At 47.5% G+C, this 26788-nt stretch overlaps 1 protein-coding gene across 4 annotated transcripts in view; it reads left to right on the top strand.

The window, feature by feature from the left end:
* The window catches only part of LOC136626390 (alpha-2-macroglobulin-like protein 1), a 209018-nt gene that overhangs the window by 159101 nt on the left and 23129 nt on the right, over positions 1–26788 (top strand). For all 4 annotated transcript variants that reach the window (XR_010792651.1, XM_066601393.1, XM_066601391.1 and 1 more), the window contains one exon: positions 12275–12356. Coding sequence is in view for 3 of the 4 variants with exons in the window: in XM_066601393.1 (XP_066457490.1) it covers positions 12275–12356 (82 nt within the window). In the remaining variant the exon portion in view is untranslated. The remainder of the gene's footprint in view (positions 1–12274; positions 12357–26788) is intronic.

The following is a 26788-nucleotide window of genomic DNA, read 5'->3' as shown; positions in this document are numbered from 1 at the left end:
AGTATCTTAATTCAATAATATTTAAAATAAATACAACTCAATATTTTTAAATTCTACACATACTCAAAGAACCTATATATATATATACACTGTGGCAATCCTGGACTATTATCTCACACAGTCACCTACATTTGTTCAAGTGAGAGACTTAACATGGAGTCTAAGAGTGACCTTCCCTCTATACATTACCACAATATACATATCTATACCAACATCCACTTAAATGGAGACACACTTCTCTCCTAGGCTGGTCTGTGTGGAGGGTGGAGCAAAACCTCTTCCTATTGTTCTTCCCTCCCATCTCCTTACATCACCTCGCTCCACCCCCTGTGGTCTGGCTCAGCGTTTGCTCATTCTTGCCTCATTTAGTTTCTAGCCACCGGACAGTACACACACCATATAACACAATTTCACTCTCATACGGGCCCTTCAATTTATACACACAAATTCACACTCACTGGGGTTTTTCACTCACTCATATACAGACTGATAAGTATCTCATGTGAAGTAGAAACTGGGATTGTATTTACTGTACATAGAACTCCCCATATTGAACAAAGTATATATATAAGAAAAACTCTTATGTACCGCGGTTTTTACATATTTTGTTCAGAATAGGCTATCCAATGACAAACACAATACAACTTATGCCCATTTCCACCCACATACTTATATTCACCACTCCAGATAGCAACCATTATCACCGTTCATTGTTAAACCTTCTACCTTTCTCTTAACTCATTGACTTGCTTTTTCCTTCACCCATTTTTGTGTGTCCAGTTGTGTTTACAAACATCATCTCATTGAATTTGCTTGCGAGTCATTGATTTTTCCCACACCTCACGACACAGGTCTGGCTTACCACTAATAAGCACTTACAATTTCACCCCTGCCCATCTTGTCGTAATTGGAAAAATCCTTAATTAATTGAGATTCTCTACTCCTGCACCTCATGGCACAGATCTGTATTTTTGGCACCACATTGTGGAACCTCAACAGTCCGTTTGGCCTGCCATAATCGGAGCAGAATCTCTGGCTAGCCCACATCTCTACTCCAAGCCCAAATTCCCTTGAGTTGATGTATGCAGACATGGCAAATGCAAGCATTCCATGTGAACCCCTCCCCCCACATAACAAAGGGAGACCTCTTCAGCCACATGTTGCACAATGGAAACTCTCTGACCACATGGACACTACTGTTTTTAACCAGAATCACTACTATAACCTTCAGCTAAAATTGCTTATATCAACTTTCCTTTTTGCTTTCTTTTAACAAGTTATACTACACTTTCTTTCTTCCTTATTAACCTGCACAGTCTGTTCACACCATTCACTACTACAGAGAATATAAAACCCCATAGCTCACACCTTCTTACACTCAGAACATACTTCACAGACAACATTAAAACCACACAGTATATCTACTTGATTGTTCTTTTGATAGACTTATCATATTTCAACTCACCCGGCCCGGGGCGGATCATAGCAGAGAGGGAGAGATGGGACAGGTACAAGAATAACTTATTACCTTGTTTGAGCTCATTATCTGTCCGTCTCTGCTTCGAAGTCCCCTTGTGTCCGGATAACGATGAAATATCTTCATATCTCTGTATCTTCATTATCCCAGCGGTGCCTCCAAATTTGTTAGTGCAAATTCGCTATTATAGATATACCGTGTATTCCAAATTAAATAATATGTGTACAGGCCTGGAGAGCCTTTCAAAGATCACAAGCCTACATCATGTGTTCCCAAAAGAGTCTTCTTTTATTATGCGCGCGTAAAACTTAAATAAGTTTCAACACAGGAAGTCAGGCAATTTAGCAGTTACAGTGAGCTGATAGGCCATTTCTCAGAGGGAGGTATTTGTGAGGTAGCTTGTGATGTCATCCATCTGGGAGGAACTTCAGTGAGCACGCTCAGTTCATTCTTGAATTTGGTCTCATGAGAAGAACATCCTGTTTCTCCTCTCTGCTGTCCAAGACAAAGCACTCCTAAAAAGGTTTGGCCAGTTAGAACTGGTTTTACCAGTTCTTGAGCTCCTCCAATTCTTGTGGAGGTGGGGGGGGAGGTGATGTTCCCTTCCTCCAGAAGTTCAGACCATTATAGACAAAATACAGTATATTCACAGTTGATAACAGAAAATACATACAAAATGGTGAACATATAGGATATCTCCCACACCAGTAACATTTCTGTAGCAAAGGTATAGGCGGACCCCAGAAATATTTCTGTAGCAAAGGTATAGGCGGAACCCAGTAACATTTCTGTAGTAAAAGTATAGGCAGACCCCAGTAACATTCCTGTCGCAAAGGTATAGGCAGACCCCAGTAACATTTCTGTAGCAGAATTATAGGCAGACCCCAGTAACATTTCTGTAGCAGAATTATAGGCAGACTCCTGTAACATTCCTGTAGCAAAGATATAGGCGGATCCCAGTAACATTTCTGTAGCAGAAGTACAGGCAGACCCCTGTAACATTTCTGTAGCAAGAGTATAGGCGAACCCCTGAAACATTGGTGTACCATGACTGTAGGCGAAGGCCGGAAAAATTTGTTAGATAACAGTATAGGCGAAGGCCAGAAAAATTTGTGTACCAAGAGTACAAGTCTACCCCTGAAAAATTGATCAACCGCGAGGGCAGGTGAAACCCATAAACATTTTTTAAAGATACAGCTTGCTGTTGCTTAATTTGTAACAGAGCCTGGAGGCAGCCCTGTGAAAAAAATTGGTTTAACCCCTTAACGACGGCCCCATCGGGAAACTACGTCCTCAGAAAGTGGGCCTAAATCCTAGAGGACGTAGTTTTATGCATCCTCTTTGGATTGATGCCCACTGGCCTGAGGACGTGACAGCTCCATGCTGTTGGTGCCCGCAGGTAGCCGACAGCATGGAGCTGTCATCCCAGGATGCGGGCAGTCCCCCCCGGCATTGCGATCGGCGCTATAAAATGAATAGCGCCGATCGCAAAAAAGTAAATAAAACAGTGTAAAAAAAGTAGTAATTCAGCTGCTATGATGGATTGGATCCATCACGGCAGCTGAAAATACTCACACGGCTTGTCGGCGGTGTCCCCCGGAGATCTGGTCCTCCCGGACCCGCCGGCGGCCTTCTGCGCATGCGCGCCTGACGATGACGTCACGCGCACGCGCAGAAGCCCGGGTGTCCCCGGCAAATTTAAAATCTCCTGGCTCCCGGCTCCTGAAGGTAGCCGGGAACCAGGAGGTGTTACCGGGGACCACTGCGAGCGGTCCCCGGGCCCGCGATCACCGCTATCCATTGCGATAGCGGTGATCGCGAAAAAGTTTAAAAAGTAAAACAAAAGTAAAGTTTCACCTCCCCTCATGGATCGGATCCATGAGGGGAGGTGAAGATACTCACCCCCGGTCCTCTGCGATGTCCCGATGTCCCGGGACCCGAAATCCCCGTCTGCGCATGCGCGCCCGATGATTGACATCGGGCGCGTGCACAGAGGGGCTCGAGCCCCGGGAAATTCAAAATTGCTCTGCTCCTGGCTGCCATGTGTAGCCAAGAGCAGAGGGATGTCACCAGGGACATGATCACTGTCATCCAATGGATGACAGTGATCATGTAAAGTAAAAAAAAAAGTGCAAAAAGTAAAAAAAAAAAAAAAAAAAAAAAAAAAGGTAAAAGGTAAAAAAAAAAAAAGTGCAAAAAGTAAAAAAAAAGTTTTAAAAAGTTAAAAAAAGCTTGTGTTTCATCTCCCCCCACGGATCATATCCGTGAGGGAGGATGAAATGACGTACCTAAGGCCTGCGGATTTATCCGCGGACCTCACCCCAGCTTCTGCGCACGCGCCCGTCACCAATGTGGCAGGCGCATGCGCAAAAGCTGTGGTTTTTTAAAATCTCCCTGCTCCTGGCTACAAAACTTAGCCGAGAGCCTGGAGATTTCACGGGGGCTGCGGTGAGCGGTTCCTGATCATGTGTTCGCCGTTATCCAAAGAATAATGGCGATCACGTAAAAGTTAAAAAAAGGTGAAGGTTCATCTCCCCTCACTGATGCGATCGGTGAGAGGAGATAAAATTTTTTACCGGAGGCCTCCATATTTGCACCCCGACGCAATCTTCTTCCGTGAACTTTCCCGTATTCTGCGCATGCGACCGCTGGCAAAACACCGGACACATGCGCAGGAGTCGGGGAGCCCAGGAAACTTAATATCTCCTTGCTCCCAGCGACCAACGGTCACCGAGAGCCTGGAGCAGTGACGGGTGGCCTCGTTGAGCGGTCCCCGGTCACGTGAAAAAATGGTAGCGATCTACCTTAGGCCGGTCTCACATGACCGGATAGGAATTACGGATTCCGCATGCGTCTGATCCGCGGTAATACGCAGATCAATCGCATTGGATTACACAATTCCGCTCACATTAGCGGGTTGGAATTGTGTAATCCACTCGCAGAAAAGAGAACGCAGCAGGTTCTATTTTACCGGGGATATCCGCAACATAGAGCCCATTGTGCTCCATGGTCGCGGATATACCCGCAGCCCATACGCAACTACGTTGCATACGGGCTGCGGGTACCCGCGTCATCGCTAAGCGACGGTGCGGGAAATACAAACAACAAAAAAAAAGTGTACTGCGCATGACCGCCCGTGTAAGTACGCAGTTATGCGCAGTACATTACGCGGCCGTACGCAGGGTCACAGCCGGGCTCACAGCCGGGATCCACCTACGGCTGTGTGAGCCCGGCGTTATTCAGACCGCTACCTGTAATACGCAATTTACAAGAAGCCCCGGGAACACTCGCCTTCATGCAGTTCCAGGAGCAGCTTGTTGAGCGCCTTCTGTGTGAGACCGCCGCACCTCGTCAAGCTTACGGAGACTCACCGAGCGCCACTTTTTACACCCCATCCCCGCCACTGAGGTCAAAAAATGACTCCCAAAAAGCATGAGAGGAGGGGGGATACCCGGTTTTATTGCCCCATGGGCCCATCCCAACCAGCCTCCATAATTACCCGTCTTTGGAAATACTACACAGTTCACATTATTAATTTTATCTAAGATTTGGGGAACGCCGAAAAGGGCGTGGAGGGGGGGGGGGGGGATTTTAGGGAGTCAATTTTTATTCCGTACAAATGAGCAATGGGGCCTGGAATTTATTCAGTTGGGCCCTGCAATCCAACCGGTGTTCCCTCCATTACAGGCCTTGCCATGTTTCCTGTAAGTAGATTAGGGCCACAATGGGTATGTTTTTGAACACGGGACAAACGGGGGTATCCATTTTGGGGTGAACGTCTTCATTCCTATGTAAACTGTACAAAAAAAAAAGTTTTTAAATTGACAAAATTGCCAAAAAAATGAAAATTGTAATTTTTTTCTTCTGCTTTGCTGAAATTTATTCAAATACTGTGTGGTCAAAATACGCAGTACACCCCTAGATGAATTCGTTAAGGGGTCTAGTTTTTAAAATGGGGATATTTGTGGGGGTCTTTATAGTTTTGGACGCTCAATGACTCTATAAGTGGGCAATAGGGCCTGGAATTTATTCCGTTGTACCCTAAAATCCAACGGGTGCTCCTTCCATTATAGGCCTAGCCATGCGTCCTTTAAGTAGATTAGGGCCACAAGGGGTATGGTTCTGAACACGGGACAAACAGGGGTATCCATTTTGGGGTGAAAGTCTTCATCCCTATGTGTGCTGTACAAAAAACAGTTTTTAAATTGATACAACTGCCAAAAAAATGAAAATTGTAATTTTTTTCCTACTGCTTTGCTTAGATTTATTCAAAAATTGTAGGGTAAAAATACACAGTACACCCCTAGATAAATTCGTTAGGGGGTCTAGTTTTCAAAATGGGATCATTTGTGGGGGTTCTCTGTCGTTTTGGCCGCTCAAGGGCTCTACAAGTGTGCAATGGGGTCTAAATCACCTTCATGCTAAATTTCTGTTCTGAAAGCCACCGACTACTCCTTTCATTTTGGGCCCCGTTGTGCATCCAGACAAAAGATTAGGGCCACAATGGGTATGTCTCTGAACACGGGACAAACAGGGGTATCCACTTTGGGGTGCAAGTCTTCATTCATGTGTGTGCTGTACCAAAAAAGCAGTTTTTAAAACGACAGAATTGCCAAAAAAACGAAAATCACAATTTTTTCCTTTTGCTTTGCTTCAATTCATTCAAAAACTGTGGGCTCAAAATGGGCAGTACACCCCTAGATAAATTCATTAAGGGGTCTAGTTTTCAAAATGGGGTCATTTGTGAGGGTTCTCTTTGATTTTGGCCGCTCAAGAGCTCTACAAAAGTGCTATGGGCCTAAAACTCCTTCAAGGAAAATCTATGTTCTTAAAGCCACCGACTACTCCTTTCGTTTTGGGCCCCATTGTGCATCCAGACATAAGATTAGGGCCACAATGGGTATGTCTCTGAACACGGGAGAAACAGGGGTATCCATTTTGGGATGAAAGGCTTCATTCATGCGTGTGCTGTACAAAAAAAGCTGTTTTTAAAATGACAGAATTGACAAAAAAATGAAAATCACAATTTTTTCCTTTTGCTTGGCTTGAATTCATTCAAAAACTGTGGGGTCAAAATGGTCAGTACACCCCTAGATAAATTCGTTAAGGGGTCTAGTTTTCAAAATGGGGTCACTTGTGGGGGTTCTCTTTGGCTTTGGCCACTCAAGAGCTCTACAAAAGTGCTATGGGGCCTAAAACGCCTTCAAGCAAAATTTATGTTCTGAAAGACACCGACTACTCCTTTCATTTTGACTCCCGTTATGCATCCAGACATAAGATTAGGGCCACAATGGGTATGTTTCTGAACACGGGAGAAACGGGGGTATCCATTTTGGTGCGTAAATCCTCATTTTCATGGGCTCTATAGGAAAAAAATATGTCTTTAAAATGACATATTTGCAAAAATATGAAATTTTATTTTTTGTCCCCTAAATTGAACTAATTCCTGAAAAGAACTGGTGGGGTCAAAATACTCATGACACCCCTCAGTGAATACACTAAGGGGTGTAGTTTTTAAAATGGGGTCATTTGTGGGTGTATCTATTATTCTGACACTTATGAGCCTCTGCAAACTTGGCTTGGTGCAGGAAAACAAAGTGCTCCTCAAAATGCTGAAAAGTAATGTTAAATTTGTACGTCCTCTAAATGGTTAAAAAAAACACAAAAGTTTTTCAAGTGTGCATTCAGAATAAAGTAAACAGATGGAAATACATATCTTATCAAAAATTTGTACAGTATGTTTGGACATATTTGAGATATTACGGTTGAAAATGTGAAAAAATGACAATTTTTTCAAAATTTTTCCAATATTGGTACTTTTAATAAATATACACAAATTATATCGGTCTCTTTTTACAATCTAAATGAAGTACAACATGTGGCAAAAAAACAATGTCAGAATCACTGGGATATGTAAAGCCTTTACGGAGTTATGCCACGTTGAACGACGCATGTCAGATTTCCAAAATTTGGCTCCGTCACTAAGGCGCAAACAGGCTTTGTCACTAAGGGGTTAAAGTATCAATACAATACTTTTGAAACTTTGAAAAATTGTAAAAAAATTGTAAGCAGAGCCTTTTGGGCCGCAGAAAAATTGGCAGTTCAGCGTGATGACATGCTGTTTTAGGAGGAGTAAAAATATCCGAGAGTGATTGACAAAGCTAATTCCCCCTTTTTTCCGATGATAGAGAATGCTTTTTTTCTCCGGTTGCAGCGAAAAGAATCTTTAGGCTCTGCTGCTTTTCGCCGGAGGAGAATAGAAGTCTGGGGAAATCCAGGCTTTGTTCATCTTTATGAGTATAAGCATGTCGGCACTGGCAGTTGACAGGCGGGTACGCTTATCCGTGATGATTCCCCCAGCTGCACTAAACACCCTCTCTGACAAGATGCTAGCGGCAGGGCAGGCCAGCACCTCCAGGGCAATCCTCGCAAGTTCGTGCCTCGTGTCCAGCTTTGAAACCCAATAGTTGTATGGAGCAGAGGCATCACGGAGGACGGTGGTACGATCGGCTACGTACTCCCTCACCATCCTTTTACAGTGCTCCCTCCGACTCAGCCTTGACTGGGGAGTGGTGACACAGTCTTGCTGGGGAGCTATAAAGCTGGCAAAGGCCTTGAGGCCTTGGAGAGTGTTCCCCTGCCTGTGCTGGACATGCTGCCTGATCCCTGCGCCTCCCCTGCTACTTGGCCCTCGGAACTGCATCTTCTGCCACTAGCACTGTCAAATGGGAAGTTTAGCATCACTCTTTCCACCAGGGCCCTGTGGTATTGCATCACTCTCATATCCCTTTCCTCTTCCGGAATGAGAGTGGAAAGGTTCTCCTTATAGCGTGGGTCGAGAAGGGTGTACACCCAGTAATCCGTGTTGGCCAGAAAGCGTCTAATGCGAGGGTCACGAGAAAGGCAGCCTAACATGAAGTCAGCCATGTGTGCCAGGGTACCAGTACGCAACACTAGGAAGATGACTTTCAGGCTCCTCGTCTTCCTCTTCAGCCCATACACGCTAAACAGATGACAGGCAAGCAGCATGGGTACCCTTTGCAGTGTGCCCAGCTGTCTCTTCTCCCTGCTCCTCCCCCTCCTCCTACAAAACGGGCTGAGATATAGACTTGAGGGTGGTCTGGCTATCAAGTGACATACTGTCATCCCCCGTCTCCTGTTCCAACCACAAAGTGTCGGCCTTTATGCTTTGCAGCGAACTTCTCAGCAGGCAAAGCATCGGGATGGTAACGCTAATGATTGCTGCATCGCCGCTCACCATCTGGGTTGACTCATCAAAGTTTCCGAGGACCTGGCAGATATTTGCCATCCATGCCCACTCCTCAGTTGACTATCTCTCCGCCGCCCATGTTGGAGTTGGTATTCCACTATTGCTCTACGCTGGTCGTACAGCCTGGCTAACATGTGCAACGTAAAACTCCAGCGTGTGGGCACGTCGCACAGCAGTCGATGCTCTGGCAGCTGAAACCGATGTTGCAGGGTCCTCAGGGTGGCAGCATCCATGGTGGACTTGTGGAAATGTGCACAGACGCGGCGCACCTTGCCGAGCAGGTCAGACAAGTGGGGGTAGTTTTTCAGAAACCGCTGAACCACCAGATTGAAGACGTGGGCCAGGCATGGCACATGTGTGAGGCTGCCGAGCTGCAGAGCCACCATGCCCAATTGGAGGCTCAGCGGCGAAAGCCAGGGCTAGGTCTGCTCTGTCAGACCCTGCAACAGTTCGGGGGCGGTGTGCCTCTTGTCACCTAAGCTGATTAGTTTCAGCACGGCCTGCTGACGCTTGCCCACCGCTGTGCTGCCGCGCCACGTGATACCGACTCCTGGCGACGTGCTCACACTTCTTAATTGAGAGGTAGAGGGGGCGGAGGAGGAGGAGGGGGAGGGTTTGGAGGAGGTGGCATAAAACACCGCAGATACCAGCACCGAGGTAGGACACACTAACTGGGGACCGAGTAGCGCGGGACCGCCGCAGCCATCATGTTTTTGAAAGCCTCCGTTTCCACAAGCTTGTACAGCAGCATCTCCAGGCTGATTAATTTGGCAATGTGCACGTTTAAAGCTTGTGCGTGCAGGTGTGGGACGGCGTATTTGCGCTTTTGCTACAACGCTTGTGTTAGCGACAGCTGAACGCTGCGCTGAGAGACATTGCTGGATGGGGTGGAGGACAGTGGGGGTGAGGGTGTTGGTGCAGGCCGGGAGGCGCTCGTACCTGTGTCCTGAGAGGGGGGTTGGATCTGAGTGGCAGGTTGGGGTACAGAAGGAGAGGCAGTGGTGCAAACCGGAGGCGGTGAACGGCCTTCGTCCCACCTTGTGGGGTGCTTGGCCATCATATGCCTGCGCATGCTGGTGGTGGTGAGGCTGGTACTGGTGGCTCCCCGGCTGATCTTGGTACGACACAGGTTGCACACCACTGTTCGTCGGTCGTCCGCGCTCTCATTGAAAAACATCCACACCTTTGAACATCTAGCCTTCAGCACGGAGGCTTGGCGCGAGGCGGTGTTTTGGGAAACAGTTGGGGAATTCTTTGCTCTGGCCCTGCCTCTGCCCCTGGTCACTCCGCTGCCTCTTCCAACCTGTCCTGCTGCTGCACTTGCCTCCTCCTCTGAAGCCCTGTCCTCAGTAGGCTTAGCAAACCAGGTTGGTCAGTCACCTCATCGTCCAACTGCTCTTCTTCTGAATCCTCCATGTGCTCCTCCCTCGGACTTACTGTCCTTACTACTACCTCACTGACAGACAACTGTGTCTCATCATCATCATCCTCCTCACCCACAAAAAGCTCTTGAGACAGTTGCCAGAAGTCCCCAGCCTCATCACCCGGACTCCGGGAACTTTCCAAAGGTTGGGCATCGGTCATGACAAACTCCTCAGGTGAGAGAGGAACCATTTTTTCCCACTCATGGCAGGGACCTGAGAACAGTTCCTGGGAGCCTGCCTGCTCAGAATATGTCATTTTCATGGAGTGAGGAGGCTGGGAGGAAGGAGGAGCAGCAGCCAGAGGATTCAGAGTTACAGTCCCTAGGCCGGGAGTAGTGGACTGCGTAGAAGACTGGGTGGTCAATACATTGCTGGACACATTTTTTGCCATCCACGACAGAACCTGCTCACACTGCTCTGTTTGCAATTAAGGTCTACAACGCGGACCCATAAATAGTGATATGAAGCTGAGGACCCCAGAAACTTGCCTCTCTCCTAATCCCGCAGCAGCCGGCTGTGATTCACCTGGACCAGAAACTCGGCCTGTGCCCACACCCTCACTTGGACGTCCGTGTCCTCGTCCACGTCCTCGACCCTTACCCCTACTCCTCATCATGGCGGATTAAGAATAGAGCAGGGCCCAAATAAATTACCCCACTGTACAGCACTGACAACTGGGCCTTAATTCACTGCACACAGAGACTTGTAGATAGTGGAGGCTCTATGCTGTGACTTGAAAAAAGTAACCCGCCGTCTTGCGCTGATACCTAGGGGTAATTTACCGCTCGCAGAGACTTGTAGATAATAGAGGTTGTGTGGAGTGGGAGAAGACTGTAAAGCCAGTGGATAGTGCTGGTAACTGCTGCGATCTCAACCCCACCAACGGAAATGGTATTGTGAGACGCTCTGCACAGCGGAAGAGCTAAAATACTTTGCAGTGGCCCCGGTAATATTAGAGTACTGTTTAGCGGTTTGACCTCTGTCTAATGCACTGCAGACACAGAACGGTATAACTGAACTAGTTTGCAGTAGGCTAGGAAATATTTGAGTGCAGTTTCACGGTGAGAGCTGGTTGTACGGCACAGCAGCCTGAGAACGCTATTACTGACGGGCTGCGAACAGGTCTAGATGCGTAATACAAAAATGGATGCACTACAACTCCCAGCCAGCCATAAGTATAATGCACACGGTCATTTGTAGCCCAACAAAGGAGCTTTGGGTTTTTTGCACGGAGGATACAGACTGTATAGTGTATATCACTTTCCCTATAGAAGTGGCTGTGGCCCAACACTCTGCGTATAATTCACTGCAGACACAGAATTGTATAAATGAAGTCGTTCGCAGCAGGCTAGGAATTATGTAAGTGCAGTTTAACGGTGAGAGCGGTATTGTACGGTATTGCAGCCTGAAAAAACTATTACAGAAAGGCTGCGAACAGGCCTAGATACATAATACAAAAATGGATGCACTACAACTCCCAGCCAGCCACAACTATAATGCACATGGTCAGATGTAGCCCTAAGAAGGACCATTGGGGTTCTTGAAGACAGAACCTACTCTAACACTTTCCCTATATCAGCAGCAGCACTTTCCCTATACTCTGCGTAATATACTGCAGAAAGAGAACGCTATAGCTGTAATGGCCTGCACAGCCCGAGATGAAAAAATAAAAAATGGTGCACTACTGCTCCCAGCCAGCCACAACAGTAATACACACGGTCACATGTAGCCCTAAGAAGGACCATTGGGGTTCTTGAAGACAGGACCTACGCTAAGATTTTCCCTATATCAGCAGCAGCACTTTCCCTAACCTCTGCCAGCATGTGTCTGAGGCGGGCGGGACCGCTTTAAGTACTTGGCGGTCACCTGATCGGCCCAGCCACTCCTGCTGTGGGGTGGGATAGGGCTGGCACATCACAGGAGGAAGTGGTAATGCCTTCCCTGCATGTCTATTGGCTAGAAAATGGCACTAAACATGCGGGGAAGGAAATGGAATTGACTCGAGTACCGCATGGTGTTCATCTTGAGTAACGAGCATCTCGAGTACCCTAATTCTCGGACGAGTGTGCTCATTCATCTCTACTGTTGTCCCTTATTTCATAGGAAGCGCCCGACAGCTGGCATATAAGCGCTCAGATGGGTCATACAGCGCCTTCGGACAGAGTGATCCAGATGGCAACACATGGTGAGCGTGGAGAGTGACGTCCGTTCCATCCTATATTTTCCCAAAATTGGATTTTGGTAAAATGTCCTAAATGTCTTTCAAGAGTTCAGAGTAAAGAGCAGAATTATACTACGAATATGCTGTATTAAAGGGGTTGTCTCGCGGCAGCATGTGGGTCTATACACTTCCGTATGGCCATATTAATGCACTTTGTAATGTACATCGTGCATTAATTATGAGCCATACAGAAGTTATTCACTTACCTGCTTCGTTGCTAGCGTCCCCGTCGCCATGGATCCGTCTAAATTCGCTGTCTTCTGGCGTTTTTAGACACGCTTACACAGTCTGGTCTTCTCCCTTCTGGTTGTCCCGGCACGAGCGGCGTTCTGGCTCCGCCCCCTTCTACACGTCATCGCGTAGCTCCGCCCCGTCACGTGTGCCGATTCCAGCCAATCAGGAGGCTGGTATCGGCAATGGACCGCACAGAGCCCACGGTGCACCATGGGAGAAGACCTGCGGTGCATCGTGGGTGAAGATCCCGGCGGCCATCTTGGTGAAGGAAGAAGGAAGAAGGAAGACGTCGCAGAGCGGGGATTCGGGTAAGTAATGAATTTTTTTTTTTAACACATCCTTTGGGGTTGTCCTGCGCCGAACGGGGGGGCCTATGGAAAAAAAAAAAACCCGTTTCGGCGCGAGACAACCCCTTTAACCCTTTAAAGGGTTGGCCTATCCTCAGGAAAAGAGGATAGTTGATTATCTGAGGTACTGAGCCGCGGGCTGACAGCATCGGTATACACAGAGGTCGGAGCGGAAGCCGCTGCTCCAGCTGCCGCACAGTGGCCGAAGCTTGTAGTTGATTTCAATGAGCTCTGCAGCTGCAATTACAAGTGCCGACCACTAGATAGGGAGTGAGAGCAGTGGCTTCTGCTCCACCTTCAGTGTATACCGGCGCTGTAAGCTGGCGCCCGATCAGCTGATCAGTGGGCCCGGGCCGATGAACTGATGGCCTATCCTTAGGATAAGTCATCAATAGTAGATTGGCGAGGCTCTCCTACCAATCAGCTGTTTGCCAGGCAGGCATACATGTGCACTGCTCTGATTTCTGCAGGAAGCAGAATGCTCCCTTTTTATTGTAGTGGTCGTTTGGTATTGCAGGCAAACTACCCATTAATTTCCATAGGAACTTGGCCTGCAACTATAAGCATGACCACTGCAGTGAGAGCAGAGCTGTCTGCTACCTGCAGAAATCAGTTCCGCTAAAGGAGTGCATCACACCACCAAACAGCTGATTGGTGGGGTCTAGGCAACATAACCCTCCCAATCTACTGTTAATGACTTGTCCTGAGGATAGACCACCGGAAAACCACTTTAACCCCTTAATGACGCGGCCCCTTTTTCTTTTTCCATTTTCGTTTTTTCCTCCCCCCTTCAAAAAAATCGTAACTCCCTTATTTATCCATCGATGTCGCTGTATGAGGGCTTGTTTTTTGCGGGAAAAGTTGTTTTTTTCAATGGTGCTATTTAAAGCACCATATAATGTACTGAAAAACTTTAAAAAAATTCTGAGTGGAGTAAAATGAAAAAAAAAAAAACGACATTTCGCCATCTTTTAGTGCGTCTAGTTTCTACAGTGCACAAACGGTAACAAAAGCGACATGATAGCTTTATTCTATGGGTCGGTACGATTACTACGATACCAAACTTCTATAGATTTTTTCTTACTATACTACACTTTTTTTTTTTCAAAGTCATTTAATTTTTTTCAATTATTTTCTGCCGTCATTTTGTGCGCCAATAACTTTTTTTTTTCCGTCGACGTAGTTGAGCAAGGGCTCTTTTTTTGCGGGATGTCCTGTAGTTTCCGATAGTATAAATTTGGAATACATATGACTTTTTTATTGATTTTTATTGAGTTTTTTTCTGGGAGACAGGGTAACTAAAAAAGTGCATTTCTGGCGTTCTTTATTTTTTTTTTCGGACGACGTTCACCGTGCAGGAAAAACAATGCCCTACTTTGATAGATCAGACTTTTATGGACGCGGCAATACCAAATACATATTTTTATTTTATCATTTAGATTTTTTTTTTTTACAATTAAAAAAAACTGTATTGATTTTTTTTTTTTTTTTACTTTATTTGAAGTCCCGATGGGGGATTTTAACATGCGATGCTTTGATCGCTCCGGCAGTATGATGTAATGCTATAGCATTACGTCATACTGCAATTTAACAGGCAGTCTATCAAGCCACCCCACGGGGATGGCTTGATAGGCAGTCTGGTAAGGCAGCCCTGGGGCCTTTCATTAGGCCCCCGGCTGCCGATCTCACCGCGGGGAGGCGTGCGGGACCCCCGAAGATGTTCGAGGGATTTAAATGCCGCGATCGTCCAAACGCGATTGGCCGATTGCGGCTATTGCCCGCGGGTGTCAGCTGTTATAAACAGCTGACGCCCGCACTGTATGACGAGAGGTTGCCACGCAACCTCTCTTCATACATACCCCGCCACTCCATGACGTACCGGTACGTCATGGAGCGGGAAGGGGTTAAGGACACAATTTTCATCTTCATCTTCATCTAGATCTAGACACAATTTTCATCTTTATCTACAAAAGCCAAACCTTTTTTTGTTTTTCCATCTGCATAGCCATATATGGACTTGCTCGTTGTGTGACGAGACCTAGTTTTTATTGTTACTATTTTGGGGTGCATATAATCTATTGCATAACCTTTATTAATGTTTGTGAGTGACAAGGTAGCAATTCTGCTATTGTGTGTGTGTGTGTGTGTGTGTGTGTGTGTTTGTGTGTTTTTCTTTTACGGCGTCCATAATGCAGCATAAATGACAACTTTTTCTTCTGCGGGTCGGTATGATTAAAATGATAAAATTAATACAATTTTTTTTTTCCACTTTTGAACAAAAAATTTTGCATTCAAAAATCCAGAACTTTTAACAATTTTCTATTGATCGAGTTTTTTGCATGACAAGCTATAGTTTTTATTGGTGCTGTTGTAGTGGCCCGGAGTTAACAAGGCTCCTCCATAATCTATGCATGCATTTGTCTCGTGCTTTGTATTGCTAGTGTCTTTCATGTCGCATGAATATGATGAGTATTGCACTTCTGCAGCACCTAATGAGGCAACTGTCTGGTATGTGAGATGTCTGAGAAATGTATCTTGTTGTTTGTCACGTGATCTTGCTTTACATATGTGAATGTAAGGTGTTTGCAAGGGTCTTTAGTTCTGGACTTGCAAGCGAGAGGAATGCTGGTGGAGCTGCAATTGACCCACATGGACACCTTTAGTTCTGTGTGGTCTGGGATGTTAGAGGCTGAAAGATATCCTCAGCCTTCCCTGGGTCTGCTTTACCCAGGAGATTTCAGGAGTGCCCTAAGCCACTGATGAATGGAGAGAGAGTGGAGCCGCCATCGCAGTATGGAGTGCCTGCCGATTGTGAGTGCTGACCGGTAGAGTGCCGGTGAGAGTAAAAGGAGTTGGTACCGGGAACAGAACCCTGCAGATAACTGGGACTGTAGATTTCTTTGTCAACTTGTGATTTCCTCCCTGTCACACCATTTTGTGATTTATGGACCGTGTTCCTGCTGACGTGAGTTTATACGTGTGATTGGACTGTAAAGGAGCACTGCTGACCGTTCCCGGCTTTGCTATTTAAACGTTCCGTGTGTGTGTGTGGACTAGAGATGAGCGAACGTACTCGGTAAGGGCGATTTCGCAATCGAGCACCGCGATTTTCGAGTACTTCACTACTCGGGTGAAAAATACTCGGGGTCGCCGGGGAGCAGGGGGAGGCGCGGCGGAGCGGGGGGTAGCAGCGGGGAACAGGGGGGAGCCCTCTCTCTCTCCCTCTGCCCCCCACTACCCTCTGCAACTCCCCGCTCACCCACAGCGCACCCGAGTACTTTTCACCCGAGTAGTGAAGTACTCGAAAATCACGGTGCTCGATTGCGAAATCGCCCTTACCGAGTACGTTCGCTCATCTCTAGTGTGGACCATTTATTTCATCATCCGAATTCACTGCAGAGGAAGGAACGGTGGCGTCACCCGTGACAACAGGCTGTTAAGGTAAATCACATATTGGGTTACCCTTTTCGTGCAAGACCTCCCCTCAGTGGCTTGGACGGGACCCATGCTACCCTCAGAGTGGGAGATGGTAGAGCCCCGTGACAAGGCTCAAACTCGACCCCGCTGTCTCCTAGGCTGAGGGCCGCTCCTCGGATGCTGCACTATTTTGTTACATTTGCCATTCGTATTAAAAAGTAAAGTGTGTCACATTTTTTTGTACGGGTCTACAAGTCATACGGATGTAATAATACCAAACTTGTGCTAGAAAAGGGGAAGGAAGGGTTAACTTTTATTTTTCAATCAGATATTTTTTTGACTATTTTTTATTTGCCTTTTTTTTTGTCCCTGTAGGGGACTTGAACTTGCCATCCTATAATTACTCAGATAATAGACGGCCATACAGAAGTACTACAATGTATTATATCTTATGTTTTCCATCAAAGCCATGGCGAAGCTGGAGGCCATTGCTAGGCATCCTGTGTCCATGGCAATCCATTGGCCCTCCAGAGTTGGATAGCCCATGATGTCACAGTGGGAGGTTGTTTACACACCACAACATTGATCACAGCATGTAAGAGGTTAGGCAGGGATTGGAGCTCTCTTCTATCTGCATCAGGACCCCGGCTATCAGTGACAGCTGGCTCACTCTGCGGATGTTTGAAAGAGGGTGCTCAGAGTGGGGCCTGAGATGATCGCTTGCATGATGTTGCTCTACATTCTGGAAAGCGTTCTGCATATTGTCACCACCCATTTAAGGAATCGGCTGCAGTGATGGGTCACCTTTTTGATGTTACCTTTCATATGACCACAGTGTCCATCAATTTCCCTGCAGCACCCCGACAAGGGTAATGAAATATTATACAGAGAACATTCACATCAGTGAGTTGTGTGTAATATACAGGACCCGGTGGGCTCAAAAGACAAGCCTCTATGCGTATTACTTGGGTGATGGAACTGTGGATGAAGCCACTCTAACATTTGGCCATCGTCACTGGGAAGAGTCTGATGCTGGGGCCTGTCCAAAAGCGCAGCGGCCTCTCTTCCTCAGTCAAATCATTCTTTCTACCCCCATGTGACAACTATGTGCACTAACAGGACATATAGAAAAGGTTATCTTGATAGGACCACCAGTATAAGCAATACACTATGTTGACAAAAGTACTGGGGCACATATAAAAGATGATGAAATTCAATTTTATTGACATTTTCCAGTCCAGTGTTGGGCTGCCTTTAGCCTCAATGACTGCAGTAACCCTCCACGGCCGCTTTCCACCAAATTTCCATAACTGTGTGGAGGAATTTGTCTCCATTCCTCTAGGAGAGCTACAGATAGTGATGCGGGGGATGATGAGCGTGTTGGGCGTGCACAGATATGGTGTTCTAGTTTGTCCAAAGATGATGGGATTGAGATTCGGACTTTGGGCTGGCCAATGAAGTCTGCAGACGTTCTGCTCCCCCATACAGCGTGCCATATGACATGGTGCTCAGTTGTGTTGGTAGAGACATGGAACTATTTCAAAGTATTGCCACAAGGTAGGTGATGCCCCATTGTCTGGAATGTCTCTGTATGCAATGGTGTTGAAGGTGGACGTCACTATAATGGCCCTAGGCCTGCCCAGCAGAAACACCTCCACACCATAACAGAACCTCCTCTAAACTTCACTGTTGGGATGATGCAGTCACATAGAAACTGCTCTCCAGACAACCTCCACACCCAAGTGCAGCTGTCTGATTGGTGTACTGTCATCTGTCCACAATACTTGCTTCCATTCATTTACAGTCCAAGAACAATGCTCCAAGTCCCATCGCAGGCGCCTCTATGCATTCACTGCTACTATGTTGGGTTTGTATGCAGCCGCTCATCCATGGTAACCCATCACATGCCGTACCCTTCGGAGGGTTCTGGTGGATGTCCTATGGCCTGTGAGACCTCCTAAACGAGGGCAGATGATGTGTGTGATGTCCTCACAGCTGGTACAAGGCTTCGTTATCCACGTTCTGTCAGTTTACGAGGTCCCTCTGAACATGGCTGTACCACACACACCGGATGGCTTCCATCTCCCAATAACACAACCAACGGGGAACTCTGGAAGGTCCAAAAGTGCTGCCATATCCCGTACAGATTGGTTGGTGACATCCCACCAGCAGACCTCACTGTCAGCTCTACATCTGACGGTTTCTGTACTGGGATATACCTGTGTGATGCTCTCCTTTATACCTAATGCTCACACATTCGATTTGCTTATCCCCTTTATCTGACAGCACAGGATTGGTGAGGGGCCCAATGCTTTTGTTAATATAGTGTATACACAGTACTAGCTGACATACCCGGCTTTGCCTGCGTTACTGTGAAGAAGTGATGAGTCAGTCAGTGAGTGAGTGAATCAGTGTGGGCTTTCGCATTTATATATACTTTATATATACAGATGTTTATATTAAGTATTAGAGAAGAGCGAGCACCAAAATGCTCGGGTGCTCGTTGCTCGAGTCGAGCTTTCTGCGATGCTCGAGAGTTCGTTTCAATTAACGAACCCCATTGAAATCAATGGACGACTCAAGCATTTTTGTATATGACCCATGCTCGCTAAGGTTTTCATTTGTGAAAATCTGCAAAACCTACGAAAGTGATGGAAACGACACAGGAACGGATAGGGCAGGCGAGGGGCAACATGCAGGGCTGCATCTCAGGTTCCCAGGTCTCACTATTAAGCAACAATAGTGGCAAGAGTGCCCCCCCCCTAACAATTTTTACTTCGGACAAACCCTCATTAGCAAAGCACACCTTAGCTAAGCACCACACTACCTCCAACCAAGCACAATCACAGCCTGCGGGTCACACCGCTGCCTCTTCTCCTGGGTTACATGCTGCCCAAACCTCCCCAACCCCGCACGACCCTGTGTCCGCAGCGCACACAAAAGTGTCCCTGCGTAGCCTTCAGCTGCCCTCATGCCACATGCTCGCTTCATAGCTACACCACCCTCATGTCTATTTCCACGTGCGTCTGCCATTAGGAGGAACCGGAGGCACACACTGCAGAGGGTTGGCAGGGCCAGGCAGCGACCATCTTTAAAAGGGAGGGGGGGGGGGAACGATAGCCCACAATGGTGTTGAGAATTGATAATAGATAGATGTTAGATCTTCATTCCAATCCTGGGCCACCTCCGTCAGGAGCTGCAAACGCGGGCATAAAGGGGACTCCACTGCCAGCCCAGCACTTCTACACATCTCCACAATGCAGCAATACTCAGTGTGGGAAGTATGTGAGTGGGCCCTGGGTCAGCCTCTGTCCAGCAAACACCTTGTGTGGCCCAAGGTGCTGCGAGTGACATAGCAATGAGGAATCCATGTGTCCACACACTACTCATTCTGTTTGGGTGTCGGATACCTCATCGACAACGCAAGGGGTAAACCATCTGCACTCTGCACCCTACCCAAGTCTGTCAGTGTTTTGGGGACAGACAGGTAAAACACCTCTATGGGAAGTCTGTGTGCACCCACAGCATGGGTGGCTCCCAGGAACCCACAGACGGTACATAAAGAAATCCCATTGCAGTGCCCCGGATAGCTGAGGTTATGTGAGAGAAAATACATGTTGGCTTTGGCCCACACTCCATGCCCTAGTCAGTCTGTTTTTTTTTTTTTTAAGTGCCAGGCAGGTACAACTGCACTATGGCAAGTCTGTGTGCACCCACAGCATGGGTGGCTAGCAGGAACCCACAGACGGTACATAAAGAAATCCCATTGCAGTGCCCCGGATAGCTGAGGTAACGTGAGAGAAAATACAAGTTGCTTTGGCCCACACTCCATGCCCTAGTCAGTCTGGGTTTTTTTAATAGTGCCAGGCAGGTACAACTCCACTATGGCAAGTCTGTGTGCGCCCACAGCATGGGTGACTCCCAGGAACCCACAGACGGTACATAAAGAAATCCCATTGCAGTGCCCCGGATAGCTGAGGCTACGTGAGAGAAAATACATGTTGGCCTCGGCCCACAATCCATGCCCTAGTCAGTCTGGGTTTTTTGGGTGGCCGGATAGGTAGAACACTGCGATGGGAAGACTTAGTGCACCCATAGTATACACAGACCCTTGTAATATTCCTGTAGCAAAGATATAAGCTGACCCCAGTAACATTTTTGTAGTAGCAGTATAGAAAGACCCCAGCAACATTTCTGTAGTAACACTATAGACAGAGCCGAGTAACATTTCTGTAGTAACTGTATAGGCAGACCCCTGTAACATTTCTGTAGCAGAAGTATAGACAGACCCCAGTAACATTTTAGTAGCCGAAGTATACGCAGACCCCCTAGTAACATTTCTGTAGCAGCAGTATGGGCAGACCCCTGTAACATTTCTGTAGCAGCAGTATAGGCAGACCCCTGTAACATTTCTGTAGCAGCAGTATAGGCAGACCCCTGTAACATTTCTGTAGCAGCAGTATAGGCAGACCCCTGTAACATTTCTGTAGCAGCAGTATAGGCAGACCCCTGTAACATTTCTGTAGCAGCAGTATAGGCAGACCCCTATAACATTTGTGTAGCAGCAGTATATGCAGACCCCTGTAACATTTCAGTAGCAGAAGTACAGGCAGAGCCCAGTATTTGTAACATTTCAGTAGTAACAGTATAGACAGACCCCAGCAACATTTCTGTAATAGTAACAGTATAGACAGAGCCAAGTAAAATTTCTGTAGTAATAGTATAGGCCAACCTCTGAAACATTGGGATACCATGAGCGTAGGCGAAGGCCGGAAAAATTAGTTGGATAAGAGTGTAGGCGTGGGCCCCAAAAATTAGTGTACCAAGAGTACAAGTGTACCCCTGAAAAATTTATCAACCGAGAGGGCAGGTGAAACCCATAAATATTTTTTTAAAGATACAGCTCACTGTTGCTTAATTTGTAACAGAGCCTGTAGGCAGCCCTGTTGAAGAAATTGGTTCATGTTACTTTGAAAAATTGTGAAAACATTGGTAGATGTAGATAAGCCTTTTGGTCCGCAGAAAAATTGGCCGTTCAGCGCGATGACATGTTGTTGCTGGAGAAGGAGTAGCAGGAGGAGGAGTAATGTCAGAGACAGCACCTCCAGGGCATACAGCACAAGTTCGTGCCACGTGTCCAGCTTTGACACCCAATAGTTGTATGGAGCAGAGGCATCACGGAGGACGGTGGTACGATCGGCTACGTACTCCCTCACCATCTTTTTACAGTGCTCCCTCTGACTCAGCCTTGACTGTGGAGTGGTGACGCAGTCTTGCTGGGGAGCCATAAAGCAGGCAAAAGCACTTGGAGAGTGTTCCCCTGCCTGCGCTGAACATGCTGCCTGATCTCCGCACCTCCCCTTCTACTTGGCCCTTGGAACTGCGCCTTCTGCCGCTAGCACTGTCAGATGGGAAGTTTACCATCAGTTTGTCCACCAGGGTCCTGTGGTATTGCATCACTCTCGAACCCCTTTCCTCTTCGGTAATGAGAGTGGAAAGGTTCTCCTTATACAGTGGGTCGAGAAGGGTGTACACCCAGTAATCCGTAGTGGCCAGAATGCGTCTTAACGCGAGGGTCAAGAGAAAGGCAGCCTAACATGAAGTCAGCCATGTATGCCAGGGTACCAGTACGCAACACATCGGTGTCCTCACTAGGAAGATCACTTTCAGGATTCTCCTCCTCCTTGTCCATAGGCCATAGGCCATACACGCTTAACAGATGGGAGGCAAGCAGCATGGGTACCCTCTGCAGTGGGTCCAGCTGTCTCTTCCCCCTCCTCCTCCTGCTCCTCCCCCTCCTCCAAAACGCGCAGAGATATAGACATGAAGGTGCTCTGACTATCAAGCAACATACTCTCTTCCCCTGTCTCCTGTTCCGACCGCAAAGCGTCAGCATTTATGCTTTGCAGCGAACTTCTCAGCAGGCATAGCAGAGGAATGGTGACGCTAATGGTTGCAGCATCGCCGCTCACCATCTGGGTAGACTCCTCAAAGTTTCTAAGGACCTGGCAGATGTCTGCCATCCAGGCCCACTCCTCATTAAAGAATTGGGGAGGCTGACTCACACTACTCCGCCCATGTTGGAGTTGGTATTCCACAATAGCTCTACGCTGCTCATACAGCCTGGCCAACATGTGGAGCGTAGAATTCCACCGTGTGGGCACGTCGCACAGCAGCCGGTGCTCTGGCAGATTAAACTGATTTTGCAGGGTCCGCAGGGTGGCAGCGTCCGTGGTGGACTTGCGGAAATGTGCGCAGACGTGGCGCACCTTGCCGAGCAGGTCAGATAAGTGCGAGCAGTTTTTCAAAAACCGGTGAACCACCAGATTGAAGACGTGGGCCAGGCATGGCACGTGTGTGAGGCTGCAGAGCCACCACCAGGTTACGGCCATTGTCACACACGACAATGCCCGGTTGGAGGCTCAGCGGCAAAAGCCAGAGGTCGGTCTGCTCTGTCAGACCCTGCAACACCTTTGGGGCCATGTGCCTCTTGTAACCTAGGCTCAGTAGTTTCAGCACGGCCTGCTGACGCTTGCGCACGGCTGTGCTGCCATGCCGCGCCACACCGACTCCTGGCGATGTGCTGCTCACGTTTCTTAATTGAGAGGTAGAGGTTGCGTAGGAGGAGGAGGAGAGGGAGGGTTTAGAGGAGGTGGCATAGACCGCCGCAGATACCAGAACCAAGGAAGGACCCACAATTCTGAGTGTGGGTAGGACGTGTGCGGTCCCAATCTCTGCCTCAGTCCCAGCCTCCACCAAATTCACCCAATGTGCCGTCAGGGAGATATAGTGGCCCTGCCTGCCAGTACTTGTCCACGTGTCTGTGGTTAAGTGGACCTTCTCAGTAACCGCGTTGGTGAGGGCACGATTGATGTTGCGGGAGACGTGCTGGTGTAGGGCTGGGACGGCACGCCGGGAAAAATAGTGGCGACTGGGGACTGAGTAGCGCAGGACTGCTGCCGCCATCATGTTTTTGAAAGCCTCCATTTCCACAAGCCTGTACGGCAGCATCTCCAGGCTGATCAATTTGGCAATGTGCACGTTTAATGCTTGAGCGTGCGAGTGCGTGGCGGCGCATTTGCGCTTGCGCTCCAACGCTTGCGCTAGCGACAGCTGGACGCTGCGCTGTGAGACATTGCTGGATGGGGCCGAGGACAGCGGAGGTGAGGGTGTGGGTGCAGGCCGGGAGGCGCTCGTGCCTGTGTCCTGAGAGGGGGGTTGGATCTGAGTGGCAGGTTGGGGCACAGGGAGAGAGGCAGTGGTGCGACCCGGAGGCGGTGAACGGCCTTCGTCCCACCTTGTGGGGTGCTTGGCCATCATATGCCTGTGCATGCTGGTGGTGGTGAGGCTGGTAGTGGTGGCTCCCCGAATGATCTTGGCGCGGCACAGGTTCCACACCACTGTGCGTCAGTCGTCCGTGCTCTCACTGAAAAACATCCACACCTTTGAACACCTAGCCCTCTGCAGGGTGGCTTGGCGCGAGGGTGTGCTTTGGGAAACAGTTGGTGGAGTCTTCGCTCTTGCCCTGCATTTACCCCTGGCCACCCCACTGCCTCTTCCAAGCTCTCCTGCTGCTGCACTTGCCTCCCCCTCTGAAGACTTGTCCTCAGTTGGCTTAGTGAACCTGGTGGGGTCAGTCACCTCATCGTCCAGTGGCTCTTCCTCCGAATCCTCTGTGCGCTCCTCCCTCGGACTTACTGCCCTTACTACTGCATCACTGATAGACAGCTGTGTCTCATCATCATCATCGACCTCCTCAGCCACCGAAAGCTCTTGAGACAGTTGCCGGAAGTCCCCAGCCTCATCACCCAGACCCCGGGAACTTTCCAAAGGTTGGGCATCGGTCACGACAAACTCCTCAGGTGAGAGAGGAACCATTTTTTCCCACTCAAGGCAGGGGCCCAAGAACAGTTCCTGGGAGTTTGTCTGTTGATCAGAATGTGTCATTTTCATGGAGTGAGGAGGCTGGGAGGAAGGAGGAGCAACAGCGAGAGGATTCAGAGTTGCAGCAGTGGACGGCGTAGAAAACTGGGTGGTCGATACATCACTGGATGCATTGTCTGCCATCCATGACAGGACCTGCTTACCATGCTCTGTTTGTAATAAAGGTCTACCATGTGAACCCAAAAATTGTGATATGAAGCTGGGGAACCCAGAAACGTTCCTCTCTCCTAATCCCGCAGCAGCTGGCTGTGATTCACCTGGACCAGGAACTCTGCCTGTGCCCACACCCTCACTTGGACCTCTGCGTCCTCGCCCACGTCCACGTCCACGTCCTATAGCCCTACCCCTACCCCTCAGCATGGTGTATTACGAATAGAGCACACACAGAGCGGTGTAAAAAATTATGGAATTATTGGCGTGCAGTTGGAGGCTGACAGTGGTTATGTAAAGCATACTGCAGCCAGAAAATAATTATATGCAAGGTTGCAAAAAGGCCTAGCTGGGTAATAGTCAGGCACTACAACTCCCAGCAGCCACGGAGTAAAATGCACACGGCCACAGGTAGCCCAACGAAGGACCGTTGGGGTTCTTTTAGACAGGATTCTACACTACCACTGTCCCTGCCTCACCAGTACTGCCCCTATACTCTGTATAATTGACTGCAGACTGAGAACGCTATAGCTGTAATGGCCTGCACAGCCCGAGATGAAAAAAAAAAAATTTTTGTGCAAAACTGCTCCCAGCAGCCACAACAGTAATGCACATGGTCAGATGTGGCCCTAAGAAGGACCGTTGGGGTTCTTGGAGATGCCAACACTCTCACTATAGCACCAGCAGCACCCTCCCTAATCTCTGCCAGCGTGTGTTTGAGGCGAGCAGCTTTAATTACTCGGCGGTCACTTGATCTCGCCAGCCACTCACTGCAGGGGGGTGGGCTAGGGCTGGCACGTCACAAGATGAAATGGTAATGCCTTCCCTGCATGTCTATTGGTCAGAAAATGGCGCTAAACATGCAGGGAAGGAAATGGAATTGACTCGAGTACCGCGTGGTGCTCGTCTCGAGTAACCTAATGCTCGAGAGAGCATCAAGCTCGGACGAGTATGTTCGCTCATCTCTATTAAGTATATATTAGCAATATTGGCATTCGTTAATAGTATGGGCGAGAAAACATAGAACTTGCCCTATCTTTCCCACACATTGCATTTACTATCTTCCCACAGGTTTTTTCAAGTTCGCACGCTATGGCACAGAGTTTGAATAGCACGATAAAACAAAAAAACAGGTGTATGTATATGTATGTGTATATGTGTGTATATATATATATATAATGTATGTATATATATATGTGTGTGTGTATATATATATATATATATATATATATATATATATATATATATATATATATATATAAATAATTATACACTAACTGATATACCCGACTTCACCCGAGTTAATTTGGTACAGGTGTTTACCTGTTGTTCACACAAAAAATGGTATGAAGTTGTTGTTACTTTAGAGGAATCGAGAAATAAAAGATGTATACACATAGAGAAGTGTTAGATTCTCCTCAGGCTGCATGTACCGATGTCCCTCTGCAGAATGTGCCACCCCTCCCACTCTCTTCACTTTTTACCCTTTAAAGGTAATACCCTTTTATTCTAATTTAACCCCAGACTGGAGGTTGCAGCCCTATCTTAGCCTTAAAGGCATGCTCCATCCCTTCAGTGCATGGCCGCTGCCTTATGTACTTTACAGCCTTTCAGTACAAGCACATAGAGGTCAGTTTGATTGTTTTTAGTATATACACATAATGGTTAGGTAGATTCTTCTCAGTATATACACATAGAGGTGAGGTAGATTCTCCTCCGTATATACACATAGAGGTTAGTTAGATTGTTGTGCCAAAGTTTACGCTTGTATGACACCAGGAAGTGACATTACATAGTGGTATACTTACTCTAGCAATTAGCATTGAATAATCGCGTTTTGACCTCTTTACTTTTCCTATTTATAATGCTTGTGCCAAATTTCACGCTTGTAGGACACTGGGAAGTTACATAGGGGTGCACTTCCTTTTGCAATTAGCATTGAATAATCGAGTTGTGACTCCTTTACTCTTCCTATTTAGGACCTAAAGAATGGTCGTGCCAAATTTCACATCCGTACAACACCAGGAAGTTAGAGAATTAGTGGCAAGTCAGTCAGTGAGTGCTTGTGTGTGTGTGTGTGTGTGTGTGTGTGTGTGTATATATATATATATATGTGTATATATATATATATATATATATATATATATATATATATATGTATGTATGTTATATATAAAATCTGCATATGCTTAACCATATGCTTTTATTCCCTGTAGGGTAGAGTCCTCATCCTACTCCAATGTTGCCCAAATTCTACAAATCATTCCACTAAATATTTTGGTATTTGTGCTTCTACCAAAAAAA

This window comes from Eleutherodactylus coqui, chromosome 4 (genome assembly GCF_035609145.1).
Source record: "Eleutherodactylus coqui strain aEleCoq1 chromosome 4, aEleCoq1.hap1, whole genome shotgun sequence".
NCBI lineage: Eukaryota > Metazoa > Chordata > Amphibia > Anura > Eleutherodactylidae > Eleutherodactylus > Eleutherodactylus coqui.
Note: the sequence above shows the minus strand (reverse complement) of the source record. Positions and strands in the feature narration are given on the sequence as shown.